The sequence below is a fragment of the Chelonoidis abingdonii genome, chromosome 2 (genome assembly GCF_003597395.2).
Source record: "Chelonoidis abingdonii isolate Lonesome George chromosome 2, CheloAbing_2.0, whole genome shotgun sequence".
In the NCBI taxonomy this organism is placed as follows: Eukaryota; Metazoa; Chordata; order Testudines; family Testudinidae; genus Chelonoidis; species Chelonoidis abingdonii.
This window is the reverse complement of record NC_133770.1, coordinates 12,004,186-12,023,049: the sequence shown is the minus strand read 5'-3', so window position 1 is coordinate 12,023,049 and position 18,864 is coordinate 12,004,186. Positions and strand designations below refer to the sequence as shown.

General features: G+C 39.8%; 1 protein-coding gene across 1 annotated transcript in view; it reads left to right on the top strand.

The window, feature by feature from the left end:
* The window catches only part of MINDY4 (MINDY lysine 48 deubiquitinase 4), an 89,544-nt gene that overhangs the window by 29,346 nt on the left and 41,334 nt on the right, over nt 1–18,864 (top strand). The window contains exons 6-9 of the mRNA XM_032764669.2: nt 6,650–6,708; nt 7,178–7,287; nt 9,176–9,292; nt 11,304–11,392. Coding sequence (XP_032620560.1) covers nt 6,650–6,708; nt 7,178–7,287; nt 9,176–9,292; nt 11,304–11,392 — 375 coding nt within the window. The remainder of the gene's footprint in view (nt 1–6,649; nt 6,709–7,177; nt 7,288–9,175; nt 9,293–11,303; nt 11,393–18,864) is intronic.

The window sequence follows — 18,864 nt, the reverse complement described above, 5'->3', positions numbered from 1 at the left end:
TCTCAAATTGCATAGCACCTTTCATAACGCAAAGTCTGGACAGGTAAGAGAAGCTAAAAGAAAGATTAGTAATTTATTGTGGCCTTTTGCTTGGTGCCAGTGGATTCATGGCACCAGATATGTCAACACAGCACCTGTACATGTTGCCATCTGCCCTTTCAATATTTTCTCAAAATTTAATAGGAAGAGGCTGTGTGCAATTACTGGAAATGGTGAATTGCTTCTTCATTATATTTTATTTTTGGAAAGGACATCAAACTGGAAGAGGACAGCCGCATGGCCTAAAATGCAGTTGGTCAACAAGACAACTTGCTTAATCAGAGCACTGGAAACATATAGTATATCTAGAGCATACTGTATGTAAAGCAAGAAGGCAGTACACATTAATTTATGCACTTAGGGCTTTACACGTTTCCTTTTCAGTATGTCTGCTTAGGAACATCTGGTGTAACACATTAGGAAGAAGAATTAGCGCAAGAAATCACTGTCCCACAAGAACAATTGTGTGTATGGCAGTAGCTCAGAGTGTGTTCTCCCAAAGCTTTATACCCCTTCTGATTACTTTAACAGGAGGTAAAGGCTATCTCTACAGTACCTGTTCTCACCAATCAGCTATCTTCTTTGTTTGGTTTTTTTCATAACAAATGGAGATAAGAGAGCTTCTCCGGTGTTCAGTGTAAGCTCTCTTCATGTTCCTATTTCAGGTTTGACATTACTTTTCAGGAAGACAATTCATTTGGCTAGAAACTGTTAAGTTAGATTGTCTGGGATTGTTGAAACTCCTAAGTTTTCTCACAGGAAATGTTAGGCCAGACACTTTCCACATTCTTAAAAACAAATGAAGGTCAAAAACTGAAGAAGTGGCTACTTTTTATTAGACAAGCAAAAGAGAGAGCTCTTAAACCACCCACACTGAGAGGACTCATGTGACTGTTAAATGCTGGGAACCCAATTTTTATGTGGGTCCTGCATTATTTAGGGTTGTCATTGCCACGTGTACAATGGACAGTGTCTTGAATGTGCCTTTATTTAATGTAAATCAGTCTACCTCCCTTAGCTCTTCTACTGGCTGCTACCGCCATCCTTTGAGTGTCTTAGGGTATGTCTGCACTGCAGCTGGAAGCAATCTTCCCAGCCTAGGTAGACAGGCTTGTGCTAACAGGGCTCAATCAGCTTGGTAAAAGTAGTAATGTGAGCATTTCAGCTCAGGCTACTTACTATATGTGGTGTTGGGATGCGAGGTACTTCTAGTATGGAAGTTTTAATTTGGAATTCTTAATTAAGAGTAGAATCTATAACTGAATTGCACCTTCTTCATGTTAGCTCCTTCTCCATATCCAGTGATAATTGTAGTTATTTATTGTATTAGTGTTACAAATCGTAGTTATCTGCATTAAGACACGTTATTCAAGTGAGCCCAGCATACCGTGCAATCCATATTGCTCAATAGAACTGACCTGTCGTCATTATTTACCACTTCTCCAATTTTTGTGTCATCTACAAATTTTGCCAACAGTTATTTAATTTTCTTCTAGATCATTGATAACGATATTGCATTACATAGGACCAAGAACAGATCACTGTGGAATACCACTAGAAATGCCCCAGTTGATGATAACAATTACTTTTTGAGATCTGTCAGTCAGCCCGTTTTAATCAATTTAATGTGTGCTATGTTGATTTTGTATAGTGCTAATTTTGAATCAGAATTTCATGCTATACTCAGTCATATGACTTACAGAAGTATATTATGTTAACAGAGTTACCGTTGTCAACAAAACTTGCAGTTTCATAAAAAAACTATATTGAGTTAATCTGACCAGATTTGTTTTCCATAAAACCATACTGATTGGCATTAATTATGCTGCCACCCTTTAATTCTTTACTGATTGCATCCTGTATAAGTCTTTCCATGATTTTGCCCAGAATCGTTGTCACTCTAACCAGCTGATATATACGTGGGTCTCCCATTTACCTTCTAAAAATACTGGCACAAAATACATTAGTTTTTTCCCAGTCCTCTGGAACATCTTGTAGCCCAATGTAGTAACATAATATTGATTATATAATTATATTGATTACTTAAGAATTCCCAGTTATCCCTTTGAGGGGTGACAGGTTCTTGTCCCAAGATCAAACCCAGTTTTATAAAATTATTGGATAGTAGGGAACCCTAATATGCACAATTGCAACACTCACACTGTAGGAACTCTTCTGTATTTCCAAATGTTGTATTAATACTTTTAGCAAAGTCACAAACACTGTAACTCAATAAGGTAGATAGAGAGACTATAGAATGTACCTCTGCTCATCCATATACTCAGACCATGTCTTGCAGGATGACCTGAAATGTTAGCCATTATCTTCCTCATCATCGCCTTCCTCCTCATCATGAGTGGCCATAATTCTGGTCCCTTCCAAGGGCCACCTCTCTCTCCTACCCCATCATGCTGGGATGCGACTTGTATGATATGTTGCACTGACACAACTATATCTAATGCATATTCAGTAACGGGTTTTCCGCTTTTAATTATTTGTATTTTCTCGTCTTACTAATGCTGAGGTGTCATTCTTCTATAGGTTAGTATATTGATACATATACTACCACAGGGATCGGCAACCTTTGGCACATGGCCCGGCAGGGAAAGCTGCTGGCGGGCCGGGATGGTTTGTTTAATTGCAGTGTCTGCACATTCGGCCAATTGCAGCTCCACTGGCCGCGTTTCGCCGCTCCAAGCCAATGGGAGCTGCGGGAAGCAGCAGCCAGCACATCCCTCAGCCTGCGCCGGTTCCCACAGTCCCTATTGGCCTGGAGTGGTAAACCACGGCCAGAGGGAGCTGCAATTGGCCAAACCTGTGGACACTGCAGGTAAACAAACCGTCCCGGCCCGCCAGCGACTTTCCCTGCCAGGCCGTGTGCCAGTTGTTGCCGATCCCTGTACTACCATGTCAGCTTGTGATCATACCCATCAGCCCTTGCTTAAGCAGATGTTGGGTTATTACTCCTATGCTCCTTGTGGTGGCACTTACTGGCACATTCCACCTCCTACTATTGAACAAGCTCTCCCTAGTTCTTAAAATCTAAAGGTAACAGTTGATCTATGCCATGGGTTATGGCTTATTTAACCACACTTATGATAACTTATGCTTCATCTAATGTCTTACAAGATACCGTAGGTTTCTTGTGTTATAGCTGAATATAATGAAAACAGCTAAATATAATGAAGGCAAGACAGTGAATGTAATAAAGGCAAGCTAGCCCTATGGGCTCCAGGCTCCAGTATCACAAGAATGGAATAAGGGCTGTATACATCTGTTGTACTGTGTGTACAGCAACAGAACAGTATACAACTCTAGGATTGTTTCAGAACCTGTAGGAATTCTTCTGAATCTCTACGTTATTTCAGAGGCAAGATGTAAGTACCATGCAAGAGCTGCAGAATGAATAAAATTGACAAGGAAACCATAGTTTTCCAACACAGTTAGTTACTCTGAAATAGCTGGTGACCATTGCTATTTTAGAAGCACGTTTGTTTGTTTGACCTCCAGCGTAGGTTAATATAAATAGGAAACCGTAGAGGACACATGCATTATTGTGTAGAGGGAAGAACTTTCTCTGAGTTTGGTTGTCCCATGTAAACAACATTTTCTATGCATGGAGTTGAAAGAGGAATGTTCAAATATTTGGAGAAAGTACAGTATGGTATATTTATAATAAAACATATTTTCTTCCTGCCCCATTTTTCTGACGACAGATGACTTCCTCCTTGCAAAGTGCTTTAATTGTATGATTTTATATGCACAATAAATGTTCCTGGAATGGTAGCCATCTGCTGAACTGGAAATAACAGTTAAAGTTCTGACAAAGTTTCAAGTAACTTAAGAAGGGAGCTCACAAATAATCTCCATCTGCAAAAATACCCTTCTGTGCAGGAAACCATCTTACGTGGAGCTCTGCTTTTGGTGCTTTCCCCAGTGATATACACCCTGGAAGTTTTCTGAGATCATCCATTTAGACTTTCTTTCAGTTCTTTCAGTGGTGGGTCTATATATTTTTTCATTTGCAATTGCTTTCACGTTGAGGATTTTTTGGGAGAAGAAGAGGTTTGGAGAGGAAAGAGTCAGAATATTAACTTATCCTGTTTCCAGTCATTTCTGTTTCAAAAGGCAGTCAGATACTAAGGTGATTGGGCATGTTAAGACAATGGATGGAGATCGGGTTCAGTTCAGTTTCTAGTTCTGCCACGCACACCTTGTGTGGCCTTGGGCAAGGCATTTAACTCTTCTGTGTTTTAGTTCCCCATCTATAAAAATAGGGATAATAATACTTCCATTCCTGTAGAGTACTTTAAAGAGGATAAATTTATTAATGTTTGTAAGCACAGATACTATGGTTGTGGATCCCATAAAAACTATATATAGAGACAGAGATGTAAATGCTGATGCAAGGCTGCATGATAGGCTCCTTCTGAAGGGGGAAAGAACACGATCAGTAAACCCTGTCCTTCCATTTCAGACTGCCATTGGCAGCATTTGGCTGTCGTCTTCTTCAACAATCCTAGTCTATAATCTCTGTAATATATCCTGTCACCTTTGTTGCTCAATTAGTGATCAAATCTTCGACCTGGGCCATGGTTAAGTGCAATGTAATGTAAATGGACGTGAGTGGCTTTTTTTGGTGACACACACACACTCTTTTAAGTGTAAACAATCCTGATGTAGATAGGAACAATGACTTCTACCAAATGGCACTTTTTGTAACTTTCGTTTATATCCAAATCCTATGTGTATTGCGATCTCAGCTTTCAGAGTCACTGTATGTGTAAGACTAGACCCAAAGGGGTTGACCTTGAAAGGAAAAACATTCTTGCTAGGAAGCCAGGTGGAACAGTTTGCAGTCTCAGAAATAAAAATAAAAAAGCATGGTACTGTTGTAAGCATGGTTGAGTGACTTCAGTATTCAGTTGAAACACATTCTGTGTGCAAACATCGATTTTATTGGGACTCTCCACCTGACCAGTGAGTATGAAAATATGAGTAAGTAGCACAGAAAAAAAATGAATTGAAAAGAATGATGGAAACCGATATTAGTAAGATCTGTTAGAATGTACTGTAATCTACTTGACAATGGTTAGTCCGCTGGTGTGCTGAGACCATTGCCCATCATTCTGACCAATACTGTTTCATTGTTTCCTTGTGCTCCCCCGTCCTTCTGTATCCATCTGGGGTGTCTTGTCTTATTCTTTGATTGTGATCTCGTTGGGGCAAGGTCTGTATTTTTGATCTGTTTCTATAGAGCACCCAGCACAGTGGAGTTCTGCTCCATGATTATCACTCCTAATGCATATAAATACTACTACTGCTACTAATTGTATATTAAAAAGCACTGTAGTAAAAGGTACTGCTATTTTCCACTGTTGCTCAGGATCTTTTAGTATGTTGCTATGCATATTTGCTCTCAACCCACCTACTTAGATCTCAGGACTGAGCCCATGAACATTAATTCTTTTACTTTGACTTACTAGTAATATGGGTGATTCATTTCCCACCGTAGAGTGTCTATTTGTTGTGACTCGGTGCATGCCGCCAGATTTAGTTGAATAAATTCCTTAATGCTTTTATGAAGAAAGACAGCATGATAGTTCCTACTTCTATGTTCTAGAAAGGCTTGTAAGGGAAAAAGGTGCCAAAAAGTTTTCAGACTGGAAAAGTCCCGAGTGTGGTGTGTATGTGTGTTCTGCTTTCATTCATCTCCTTTTACACAGTGAAAAAAGGAAATTAAGTTAATGAAAAGTATGTGATATGGCAGCAACTGTTGCTTTGATAATAGCATGCATGCAAAGAGTGTTTCCGAGGAAATTATTCCATACAGTTTCTGAAAGAACTGTCATTTGCAACAAAGCTTTCCAAACAAAAGATGGATAAAAAATGATTCAGTGTTATTATTTTGAAAAAAAAATCCTCTTTAACAATGACAGTAGGAAACTTTTCCTTGGACTGTATTCACTTTGGTGTGAATTCAATCGGAGCAACAAGCCTGTGCTACATCTGAAAATCCGACTGATATTTAGGAGTCTAACTTCATAGCCAAGTTTGAAAAAAATTAGCTTTTATCATCATTTACTTATTTCTATAAACGTTTAACTTGTTGATACACAATTTACAAATAAGGTCAGTGTGTGAGCCAGCACAGTTTATATCCCACTTAAATTTTATTTTAAGGATTTAAGTTGGATTTAAGTGGTCCATAGGCCTTATGCAGGAGTGAATTTCACGTCATGGGTCCCTGTCCTGCAAGCTGAGTTGTGGGCACCCAAACATTGTACTCATGCAGAGCGCCACAGACCTCAATTGAGACTCCATGAGGGTATAGAGTCCTGCCCATGCATATGAGCTTGCAGGATCTGAGTCATAGTGGAGTAACATTTAGTAATACAAATTGATTGAGTTATGTTGCAATGTGCAGACTGCTCTGTTGGCTTTAGTGATTGTCTATATCCCATACAGAATGCCATATACTCCTGTGAAAAATGTGATTTTGCCCTAATAAGGTTTGATTGTTTACACATTGTTTAACTTAATCTTCTATATTGCTGTTTCATTAAATGCCAACCTTTGGTAATTTGTTCTTTAATTCATTTTAATTTAGAAAGACTCCATCATCTATATCCTATAAAAGTGACCAGATGAAAGATGTCCTAGAACTAGGTATGTCATGTCATGCTTCGCTTTGGTCTATCTCTCATATTTTTCACAGCAAATAAAACTTAACAGCAATGTGCATAATGGTCTGTTTTTGATCAAGTCTTAGTTGATTCGAGGTACATACATTTGTGTGTTAATTTCCTAGATAAGATTGTATGCTCACTTCAATCCCAGTTTAACTTTTAGATGCCAGGCCAAAGAAGTGCAACTAGCACTTAGGAAATTTAAACAAACAAATAAGCCATTTTCATTTAATTGTCCATTGAACAAATTTAATACAAAATTATTAGGGCATAAGAAACAGTGTCTCTCATGATCTAATTTGTATCGTAACTTTTTAAAGATCAGCGGCATTAAAGTTGCATCGGTCATTATGATAAACCACTAGCAGTGGGTTACCTGGAGGTATTGGAGGGCAGACTTTGGTTTACCAGACAACATTCTGCATATTACAAGGTTTCTTCTCTTTCAGTTGATTTCGATGATGAAGCAACGATTGGGGAAGTTAGCAGGATCCCAGAACTTTCAACGCTGTATACACCTGAAATAGTATCAAAGGCAATTGATATTTCCCTAGCAAAAGTAAGACAAACGTATGATAATAAACACAAAATGATGCATTAAAACCTGTTATTTTTATTGAGTAAGACAAACCTACAATAGGTTTTGTTTTTTATATTTAGTGCATCTGAAATTCATAATCCAGTGAATCCTAGTAATCATTAAAATTACATTTTTACATTCCTTTGTTAATGGTTCCAGTCAATTGTGCATCTTTGACCTTTTCTAATTTTTAATCAGTTATTTCAAAAGCAGTATTTTAAAGGGGGGTTAGAATAAAGAAGGAGGACTACTGGTATCTCTTATTGATATTCCACTGACTTCTGGGTGACCTTGGGCAACTCACACTCCTCCATCCATTTTATGCATTTGTAAAATAGTAATAATTGTATTTACCGTCCTCATAGTTATATTGTAAGGCTTCATCCATCAATTATTTTTTGTAGAGTGCTTCAGGATCCTTGGATGAAGTGTACTATACAGGTTCAATGTATTGTTATTGTTTCATAGAATATGTTTGGAGCTGCGAAACCTCACAAACAAGTACAAAATAAGAATTTATTTCCCCCATTTTACTCGGGTCCTAATCCAATGTCACTGAAGTCAGTGGAAAGACTCCTAATTGACTGGCTTCAGTTCAGGATGAATCAGGCGCTTGGTGTGTTGGTATTGTATGTTTATGAGTGGGAAGGTGTAGACTTGTTCATTAGCACACCTGGGTTATCACTAGTTGTGGACAAACTGGTTTGGCTAAAATAAGAGTTATTCTGTATCTTCATCTTTCTCTCTCTCTAACAGAAACAAATCTGCATGTTTACCTATCCCCAAACGAAACCTTTCATGAGGTTTAGAGTAATTTGAATTATTTTTATTCCCTAGTGCTCCCTCCATTTTCTCATGCATCTTCATCTCTTTTATTTCAGGCAGATGCAGAAGTCTCTAAAAACCATGTGAAGGGCTATTTTTATAGCACTTCCCACTCAACCAGAGCTAAAAAGCACTACAAATCTCTTGAGAATGATTCCCAGCCTGATTTCTATAGCAAAGTAGTCTGAATAAATATCCAAACACTGAAGGAGTCTGATTCTTACTTACATCCATTCACACTAGCATAACTCCATTGATTTCAATAAAGTTACTCCTGATTGGGGTCAACAGTCCGAATTTGTAAAAGCAGCAAAGAGTCCTGTGGCACCTTATAGACTAACAGACGTCTATGAGGTGCCACAGGACTCTCTGCTGCTTTTACAGTTCCAGACTAACATGGCTACCCCTGTGATACTTGAGTCCAAATTTGCTTGGTGTTAATATCTGAATGTGATAGTTTGTTACATGTCCCAACACAAGTGTTATTCAAAACTTTGAACCACATGGGTCTCATACCACCACCTTTGGTAGGTGAAACAGATTGTCTATTCTACATAGTGTGCCAGCTAAAGTACTTCTTTCACAGCTTATATTTCACCCCAATTGATGATATCTTTTACTGAGGTGTGGGAAATTGAAAACTCTTCAAGAGAAGACCATAGCAAAATCTTTTTTTTTTAACCAGTAGTACATATTATTCCTCTCGTAGTTAAGTTTGAGGCTGTCTTCTGTGAACATTTCAAGAAACACCATTTATCCAATGATCTACAGAAAAAAGCTCATAATGCTGAGCAACACATAGCATTATGTGCTGAAGGAACATAATGTGCTGAAGGAACATTGCAGGAAAAGGAAAAAATGACTCCTTTTCAGTGGAATTGCCCTGCTATTTACAGTATTTACAAAACAGAAATTAAAAGGGTGGTTATATAAAGTTAGTAATTATCCTGCCACATGCCTTCTTATTATAAATTATGGAAAGAAAATATACCTATTGGGTTTGTTTTTAAAATGAGAGTCCCCCCCCCCCTTTTTTTTTTAGGAAATAAAAAATCTTTTGTTTGGCTCAAGCCTTTGCTGCTTCAGTGAAGAATGGAAAATACAGAACTTTACATTTAACAGTGTACCACAGCTAAAATACGGCATCGTTCAAAAAAAGGTACAGTAAATGACTTCCTTAAAAGCTCAATGATCTTTACCTGTAACCTAAAGTTTCCAGAAGTTGTGTGTTACCTTAATAAAAGAAACCATCCTTCTTTAAAAGATATTCCTTTTTCTTTTTCATCACTGGTTAATGAATGGAATTTTACTTCAGAAATCTGCAAAATAGCTAAATCTTTTAAGGAGAATTGGGCTAGATGGAAAACTTCAGAAGAAAACTCAAGGTGCTCCAGGAAGTATGGGGAATCAGTAGGTGACATTTATTCCTTTAAGTCAATTTTGAACCAATGCTTTAGGAAACATTCTGCTACAAGAGGTGCCATCATCTTGAGATCTAGAACATCTTTGGTCGTTAAAGATGTCTGTCTTCCATTAGAGGTCCTATGGAGGCCAAGAGAAGGGGAGTAAACCCTGGAATTCTGGTTACATTTGTAAATTTCAAATGGATACTTTATTTTTCTCTTCACTTCCTAGCTTGATTTCACTTAACTGGTTGTATACTGCTGCTTTACAGTGTTAGTTTCTGTGTTTCACTCTAGTTGTTAAACCGTAGTAGTTCTGAGTGATATGAAACAGTTGCTATGTTTCATGTAAACTTTTAATATCAGGAGCTTTCCTTGACAGACTGAAATAAACCCTGCTATTTTCCACAGGTCAGTTTTCCAAAGTTTCACTCATTAGTTATTTAAATGATTTATTGAGAGAGTGAAGAAAACGTTAAGTTTCTCTGCTGAATATTTGTTCTGGATGAAATGCATTTATTATCTATTATTTATACTGTGGTACCACCTAGAGGCCTCCTTCAGGGGCTGGGGCCTGATCAGCAGCGGCTCCAGGCACCAGCGCTCCAAGCGCATTCCTGGGGCAGCAAGCCACGGGGGGTGCCCTGCCTGTCCCTGTGAGGGCAGCTGTCAGGCAGCCTTCAGCGGCTTGCCTGCGGGAGGTCCCCGGTCCTGCAGATTTGGCGGCAATTCAGCGATGGGTACGCAAAAGCTGTGGGACTGGCGGACCTCCCGCAGGCAAGCCACCAAATCTGCAGAGCCGGGGACCTCCCTCAGACAAGCTGCTGAAGGCTGCCTGACTGCCGTGCCTGGGGTGGCACAAAAGCTAGAGCCGCCCCTGGACCTCATTGCGCAAGGTACTGCACATACCTATAATAAGTAACAAAATGAAGTGCCTCACTAAATAAAAATTCCATAACTGGATGCAGTTTAAAATGTGAGCTTGTGATGGGCCATGCCTTTCTAGGCCTTTGACAGAAGAGTGGATTGAATCCTCTTACATACTTTAAACCGTATTGCAGCTGACCTGTTTTTCATAATGCTCTAAGATGGCAGATCACATTAATGCACAAGAATATAAAGGGTTGGCTCATATATTTAAGTGTGAACCTGGACTTGAAAACAGTAACATATGCAGAGAGAGGAGCTTTTCATCTTCCCGTGACAGTGTCTGAATCAAGCCCATTTAGCACACAACTTCAGTCTCTCCCTGTTATTCTCTGTGGGTGAAATTCTTCCCTGTGCAGAGGGCCCACACCAAACATATATACCACTGAAATCCTATTTTGAGAGTTTGTATGGGATTGAATTCATGAATAGGCTGTGGGGGTGGGGGGCTCTGCCTAGGGATTAATTTCAAAAGGTAGGAATATAGGTCTTCCTCATTTGTTTTCATCTTCAGGCAAGGTGCATATTTAAGGGGCATTAGGAGCAATATTTTTGGTTGATGGTGGAGGAGATAAAACTCCTGTCCTTGACTTCATAGATAGTCTGTACGGTATGTTCTAGGCACTTTCAAACAGAAGACAGAGGAAACAGAACCTCAATTAGTAATGCTGACTTTTCAGTTGCTTCAAAAAGCAGCATAATGCTGCAAATTCAGTAAGCAAAACAGATGCATCAAAGGATGGCTTTAAACTTGAATGAAAACACATGGGTTGTGAAAAGTTCTCACCAGCATCAAACAGTGCTAGTTGTTTTGTTCATCCAGTGTATTATTCATTTTAGGGCGGCCCATGTGGAGTATTGGCCGCAGTTCAAGCCTGTGTCCTGCAACAACTTCTCTTTGGAGACAGTCACAGAAATAGCGATGTGCGGTGAGTCAACAGCTGACACTAGAAATTTTTTCCATTCTAAATTAAACTAAAACTTTATCTTAGTGTGTCCAGAAAAAAGCCTTTCTGAGCTTGGCCCTGTTGCCCTTGCATTTGTGTCCGGAAGAGAGAAAGTGTCAACTGCTTACTTGTTCTTCTTGAGGCTAATAGAAGTTGCCTTTTAACAGTGGATTTAAAGACTAGCTTTTCTTTAACATACTAGTTTCTTGTGATTAACCAAGAACCTTTTTAAAAAAAGAAACCCTGAATTATGGCCAGCATCAGTTACTGAACCTGCAGAGTCCCTTGGCGAAGCAATGATTTAAAAGAGAATGCAATCACGTATTGTAAGACCATACTATGCATGGGGTCTTTCATAGCAATATAAAATCCCAATGAACTTGCAAAAAGTTAGTTATACTAGCTCTTTTCCTTACTAATTTTACACAGTTAAAGTCCCTAATGGGATTTAAAAACTGTATATCTTTTAATTACTTTACAGAAAAGTTACAGGATATTCATAGCATCAAGGGAAAATTACTTGCTACATTCTAATAAACTCAGAGCGCACAGCATTTGTGCTGGTGCTAAAGAGACAAATCTTATTCACTGTGGGAATTTATCATAGTGGGGTTTACAAAAGCACGTGGACACCTAACTCCCATTAATTTCAATGGGATTTCTGCACCTACACACTTTTGGAAAAGCTTTAGTGCCTGTCTGAATCTTTAGTGCCTAAATACCATTAAAATCTGTCTCTCAGCCTCTTTCTCTACTTGTGGACAGAAATTCTGGCCCCATTAGGACTTCAGTCTGGCCATGTAAATGGGTCTTAAAGTGAGTGTAAGTGTAATTTACTTCCACTTTAAAATTTCCTTTCCTTGAGAATTGTGTAAAGAGACAAAGGACTTTTTACATGAGAAGGAGAATCTCCACCAATATGTGCAGATTCTTGTGGAAATTATGTGATATCTGTTAAGATTTTCTGCAGTGATTCCTGATGTTGTAATATATAATTTTGAGTTTTTCAAGGGCAAAAATTATGATTTGACATAAAATGGGAGAGAATTAGCACTTAATTGTTGTGTGAACAATTTTGGATCTCTGCTCCTAAGTAAGTCTCACGGGGTATGTCTTCACATTGAAGCAATGATTGCATATGCCTATAATTGCTGGAGATCTGGATTATGTTAATCTACAATTAAAAATCTATTTTTGAATCTCATTTTATTCCTCATCTCTCCTAAAGACACCATTAGAGCCAGGGCCGGCTCTAGCCATTTTGCCGCCCGAAGCACGGCGGCACGCCACGGGGGGCACTCTGCCGCTCGCCGGTCCAGCGGCTCCGGTGGACCTCCCGCAGGCATCCCTGCGGAGAGTCCGCTGGTCCCGCGGCTCTGCCAAAGCCACAGGACCAGCGGACCCTCCGCAGGGACGCCTGCGGGAGGTCCACCGGAGCCGCCTGCTGCCCTCCTGGCAACCGGCAGAGCGCCCCCCGCGGCGTGCCTCCCCAAGCACGTGCTCGGCGTGCTGGGGCCTGAAGCCAGCCCTGATTAGAGCACAGATTGGTATAAAACAGCACCGCTAGCCAACTATTCTCAACACGGACCCAAAATGAAAATACCAGAGGCCAAATTATGTCCATTGTCACTCTGGTATAAATCTGCAAATCAGTTATTAGTTCCTCACCTTCATTCCCACGGCTGTGAAGAAAAAAAAAGTTGGGATTTCGGAGCTATCCCATTGTATTTTATACCCTCTTGAAAACAAGCTGAACCTTATACGTTGGATGGGTCTCAAATTCTCTCTCTCTCTCTGTTTCTCAACTAAACAAAAAAATTTTGAACATGCAAAAATTACATTGGTACATCCCCAAATGTCAGATGACGTTTGTGATCCTTATCCTATTATATTTAGATTCTTTTACTGCACGCACCTCCATAGCATCAGCTCAAAAAGAGCTCCACAGGAATCAGCACTTAGCAGATAATGGTTCAGACCCATCATTCTTGTGGAGATAGAGCCAACACACCTCTGCTGCCAGTAACATAACAGGAATTTCCTGAACTTGAGAGGTCATCGCCCTTTAGAATATTGCCAGCCTCAGAAGCCCCATACTTGCTAATCTATCTGTTGTAGACATTTGCACTAGACATGGCATTATAATATTTAGGCACCAGATTCAAAACTTGTGGGATGAAAGAAATCAACAGAGATGTGCCTGGTGCTAAACTTTGAAAACATTCTTTTTAACCTCAATCTTTGTTTAACATCACTTTTCTCACTAATCTCTTTGTGACACTAGTGTGAAATTAGTGCTCTAATTATATGATATCAGTTAAGGGGTAGGCAACCTATGGCACGCGTGCCAAAGGCGGCACGAAAGCTGATTTTCAGTGGCACTCACACTACCCAGGTCCTGGCCTGGCTGGGAGGCTCTGCATTTTAATTTAATTTTGAATGAAGCTTCTTAAACATTTTAAAAATCTTTTTTACTTTACATACAACAATAGTTCAGTTATCTATTATAGACCTATAGAAAGAGACCTTCTAAAAACGTTAAAATATATTACTGGCACGCGAAACCTTAAATTAGAGTGAATAAATGAAAACTCGGCACACCACTTCTGAAAGGTTGCCGGCCCCTGAGTTAAGGCATTTTCATTGTTTTGTCATTAGAAAATATTATACCTATATGGAAAATATTATTTTGATTTGTCTTTAGATAAAGGTCTGGATATTCTCTTTATATATAAATTTATCTTTTTCTTTATCTACACTATCAGACAGCTATCTCAAAGCCCTAATCTAGGTTACTTAGGCAAACATATACTGTGAATATACACACACACACACACAGACTATACGCTGTAGCCTATTTTAAACTCAGTTGAATAGATTTTGAAATGTAAGCCTCATTTTCTTGAGGGATATTGTCAAGCTCTTTGGCATAGCTTCCCTGTTTCATCCTTTCATTAAATGATTTCATAAAGCAGAGTGTGCCACGCAAATGTGGATTTCGAAATAGGCTATTTGGTAGACAGAATCAGCTTTCACTAGGAAAAAGGGAATTCTAACTAGAGATGATAAGTCAGAGACAGCTATTGCTGGGGTAGCAAATTCTTCTATGTATACATGTATTGTCAGAGGTGGACAATATTTCTAATATTTGAGATACCAATTAATGTGTCTTTAAGAATATGTGTATGCTGGAGTTGGCGGAGTGATTACAGCACATCTAACTATACCCAACCTCACTTTGATTTATTGAGTACAGCTTAAAATAGCAGTGGTGATGAGACAGCATGAACCGCAGTACAGACTAGGAACACAAATACCCAGAGTACCAGGTAGGCCCGTGCTGAGTCGCATGTCACTGCATCTTCACTGCTCCTTTTTAGCCATGTGACCTAGATTAAACTTAGCGTGAGTACGCCTGCACGAATTGCACTCACACCTCTGAATACAGTTAGACATACCCTGAGTGTCATAGAAAAAATGAATGTAAAACATTAACATCAAATGAAGAACCAACTCTCCCAACCTATCCAAAATAAAGTAACCCTGCTTTCAAAGGCAGATATCCCTGGCACAAAAATTAACCCCATAATCATGAGGAAGCCACCTTACCAGGTGAAAAGGACTGATTCCTCATTGACAGAAAGAATGGGGATGGAAAGACATGAGATGCAGTAAACCGACAGAACAGGGGAGGGGGCCCTAAAACCCTCAGGGATGAGTCTCTTGCAGGGCGTGTGATTTGAATCATCCAAGGCAGCCAGTGAATTATTCTGGCAAACCATTTCTGGGAGAGAGTTCCAAACAAACGGGGTGTGACATCATGTTAGTTTCACAATTTTTGTTGTTTTGTTTCTTTATTTTTTCTCAATTCTTCCAGAAGAGCATATCTATCTGTAGCTCCACCAGCTAGCCTGTCATTCAGAACAGACTTTTTTTTAAATACACAGTGATCTACCATGTTTTACATTGCGATGTCATGCTCCAGTTTGGACAAGGAGACAGGAAATTTCCTGAATTTTAGAAGGGACTGTCTCTGGTTCATCATATTACAGAATATGAGGGCAATATGATAGAAATCATTTCTCAATCAATTCAGTGAGAACAGAAATTGGCTACAGTGGAGGGGGAAATTATTAAAACATTGCAAATCGATGACATCTGACATATCAATCAACTAAGAAATCAACTCAGGGGTGGCTCAAGCACCGGCTAAAGGAGCATTAAGAAATATGTAACAGTGTATTCTTTTCCAGATACAATGACGGTACATTTTTGAAGACAGCTTCTAACCTTTGTCCATATTCATAGAATATATAGGTTGGAAGGGATCTCACGAGGTCATTTAGTCCAACCCCCTGCTCAAAGCAGGACTAATCCCCAGCTAAATCATCCCAGCCCAGGCTTTGTCAAGCCTGATCTTAAAATACCTCTTGGGAAGAAGATTCTACCACCTCCCTAGGTAACCCATTCCAGTGCTTCACCACTCTCCTAGTGAAAAAGTTTTTCCTAATATTTAACCTAGACCTCCCCACTGCAACTTGAGACCATTACTCCTCGTTCTGCCATCAGCCACCACTGAGAACAGCTTAGATACATTCTCTTTGGAACCCCCTTTCAGGTAGTTGAAAGCAGCTATCAAATCCCCCCTCATTCTTCTCTGCAGACTAAATAATCCCAGTTCCCTCAGCCTCTCCTCTTAAGTCATGTGTTCCAACTCTCTAATCATTTTTGTTGCCCTCCACTGGACTCTTTCCAATTTTTCCACATCCTCCTTGTAGTGTGGGGCCCAAAACTGGACACAGTACTCCAGATGAGGCCTCACCAATGTCGAATAGAGGGGAATGATCACGTCCCTTGATCTGCTGGCAATGCCCATACTTATATAGACCAAAATGCCATTAGCCTTCTTGGCAACAAGGGCACACTGTTGACTCATAGCACACTGTTGACTCATAAAGACAAATGTAAACGTATTGTAGATGTCTGACATCACCATGAGCCTTAAATTCAGTTTTAGAGTTTGTTGCTTAGGAATCTCCTTTGGAGTCAGTAAAGGATTATTTTCTGACTGTGAGGACCAGGAACCTAATTTCATCGTGGAGGTCAATGGGAAATCTTCCTCCTTTTTCTGGGGCTAAATGTGGCCCAGAACATTTAAGAGGCTCAGGCTCCCATGTTTAATGGAGAAACGGAGTCTGATATTTGGTAATTTACAAAAAGGAGAGGAAGAAAGATTCAGTGGTCAGGATGCTGTCCTTGTTCTTAAGAGACCAGGGTTGAATCCCCAGCTCCTCAGACTTCTTTAGGCAAGTCACGGACAGACTTTCAATAGTTTTTAGGTGCCTAGTGGGATTTTCAAAAGTGCCTAAGCAGGTTAGATGCCTGAGTTAGGTGCCAAAGCTCCTTAGGCACTTTTGAAAATCCTACTAGGTATCTACCCGCATCTTTAGGCACCTACACACCTTTGAATATCTGGTCCTTTGTTTCAGTGTCTCACAATTCCCCATTTGTAAAATGGGAATAATAGCACTTCCCTAACTTACAGGATGGTTGTGAGGGACTCAGATATTAAGGTGATGGCAGCCATATAAATACCTAAGATAGATTTTTTGCTCTAATGTGACTTCTCCCAGCCCTGTTTATCTGGAAATTGTTCTCCTCTCCTCGTGTTTCTCATCCTCATTTGAAAGGATTTTATTTCCCACTATTTTGTGTGTGAGAAGGGCTGTTGAAGTATGCAGAAATTCCCAAAAGAATTCTGGTTAACAGGCAAACTCTTTATCTTTATGAGCAGAAACAAAAAAGGCCTTCAGGCATGTAAAACTTGAATAGCTAGATGGGTTGTTTTATTCATGAGAGAGGCATATTTTTCTTCAGATGTGTCTCCCTAGAGTGGAAGCTGATTCTTGATCAGAAAAGGACAGGAGTCTTCATGGCTGAACTGTTTAAATTAACATCTTTTTCTACTATACCTGCCTTTTCAAGGTGTTGACTGCTTCACATCAAGCGTTAGGCTTCAGATTTCTTCCAGCTACATGAATAAAATAATGGATTTTCTTATTGCTCCTTTACCTCCTCCATCCACAGAATATAATTTTGGCACTGCCCACAAATACCTGAACAACTCAGCTAGAATACAAGAACAGATGTAAAAGGGCTATGGGCAAATTTTTTTTTAACCTGAGTTCTCTCTGTTAGTTCAAATGCCCCATGTCCATCAGAGAAGGAAGAGTTTTCTCACTAAACATTATATTCCAGGCAGCCATACAACTTAGAAATCTGTTATTTAATTTTTGTTGGTTGATGTTGAGTGTTTTGAATTATTAGATCTTTTAATTCAAGTGCTGCACATGTTTTTTTTACCTCATCTCTCAGGCTGCCAGTGCTCTAATACTAATATTGTCTAAAACTCAAAGTTTTCACCCTTAAAACCAGTGGAGAACGATTCCAAACTTCCCATGTGGAAGGATGTATAATTTAGTTGTTAGAGCAAGGGGCTAGGAGTCAGGACCCCTAGGTTCTATTCTCAGATCTGCCAGTTTCTCACTATACAACTTTTGGTCCTATAATCACTTAATCTCTCTGTGCCTCAATTTAATTAGAATCATAGAATCATAAAAGATTAGGATTGGAAGAGACCTCAGGATGTCATCTAGTTCAACCCCCTGCTCAAAGCAGGACCAGCCCCAATTAAATCATCCCAGCCAGGGCTTTGTCAAACTGGGCCTTAAAAACCTCTAAGGTTGGAGATTCCACCACCTTCCTGGGTAACCCATTCCAGTGCTTCACCCCCATCCTAGTGAAATAGTGTTTTCTAATATCCAACCTAGAGCTCCCACACTGCAACTTGAGACCATTGTTCCTTGTTCTGTCATCTGCCACCACTGAGAACAGCCGAGTTCCATCCTCTTTGGAATCCCCCTTCAGGTAGTTGAAGGCTGCTATCAAATCTCCCCTCACTTTTCTTTTCTGCCGACTAACTAAGCCCAGTTCCCTCAGCCTCTACTCATAAGTCATGTGCTCCAGCCCCCTGATCATTTTCATTGCCCTCTGATGGACTCTTTCCAATTTGTCCACATCCTTTCTGTAGTGTGGGACCCAAAACTGGACGCATACTCCAGGTGTAAACTTCACCATGCTGATGAGGGGAATAATCGCTTTCCTCGACTGCTGGCAATAGTTCCTACTAGTGCAGCCCCAATATAACTGGTTAGTCTTCTTGGCAACAAGGGCAACTGCTGAAACTCATTCCAGTTTTCTTGATCGCATTGAATCAAGCCCAGGCGTCCTTTTCAGTAGAACTATCCTACTTAAGCCAGTTGGTCCCCCACCTCAGCCTGTAGTAGTGCATGGGATTCTTCTGTCCTAAGTGCAGATTCGTGCACTTGTCCTTGTAAACCTCATCAGATTTCTTTTAGGTCCAATCCCTCCAATTTGTCTAGGTCACTCTGGAC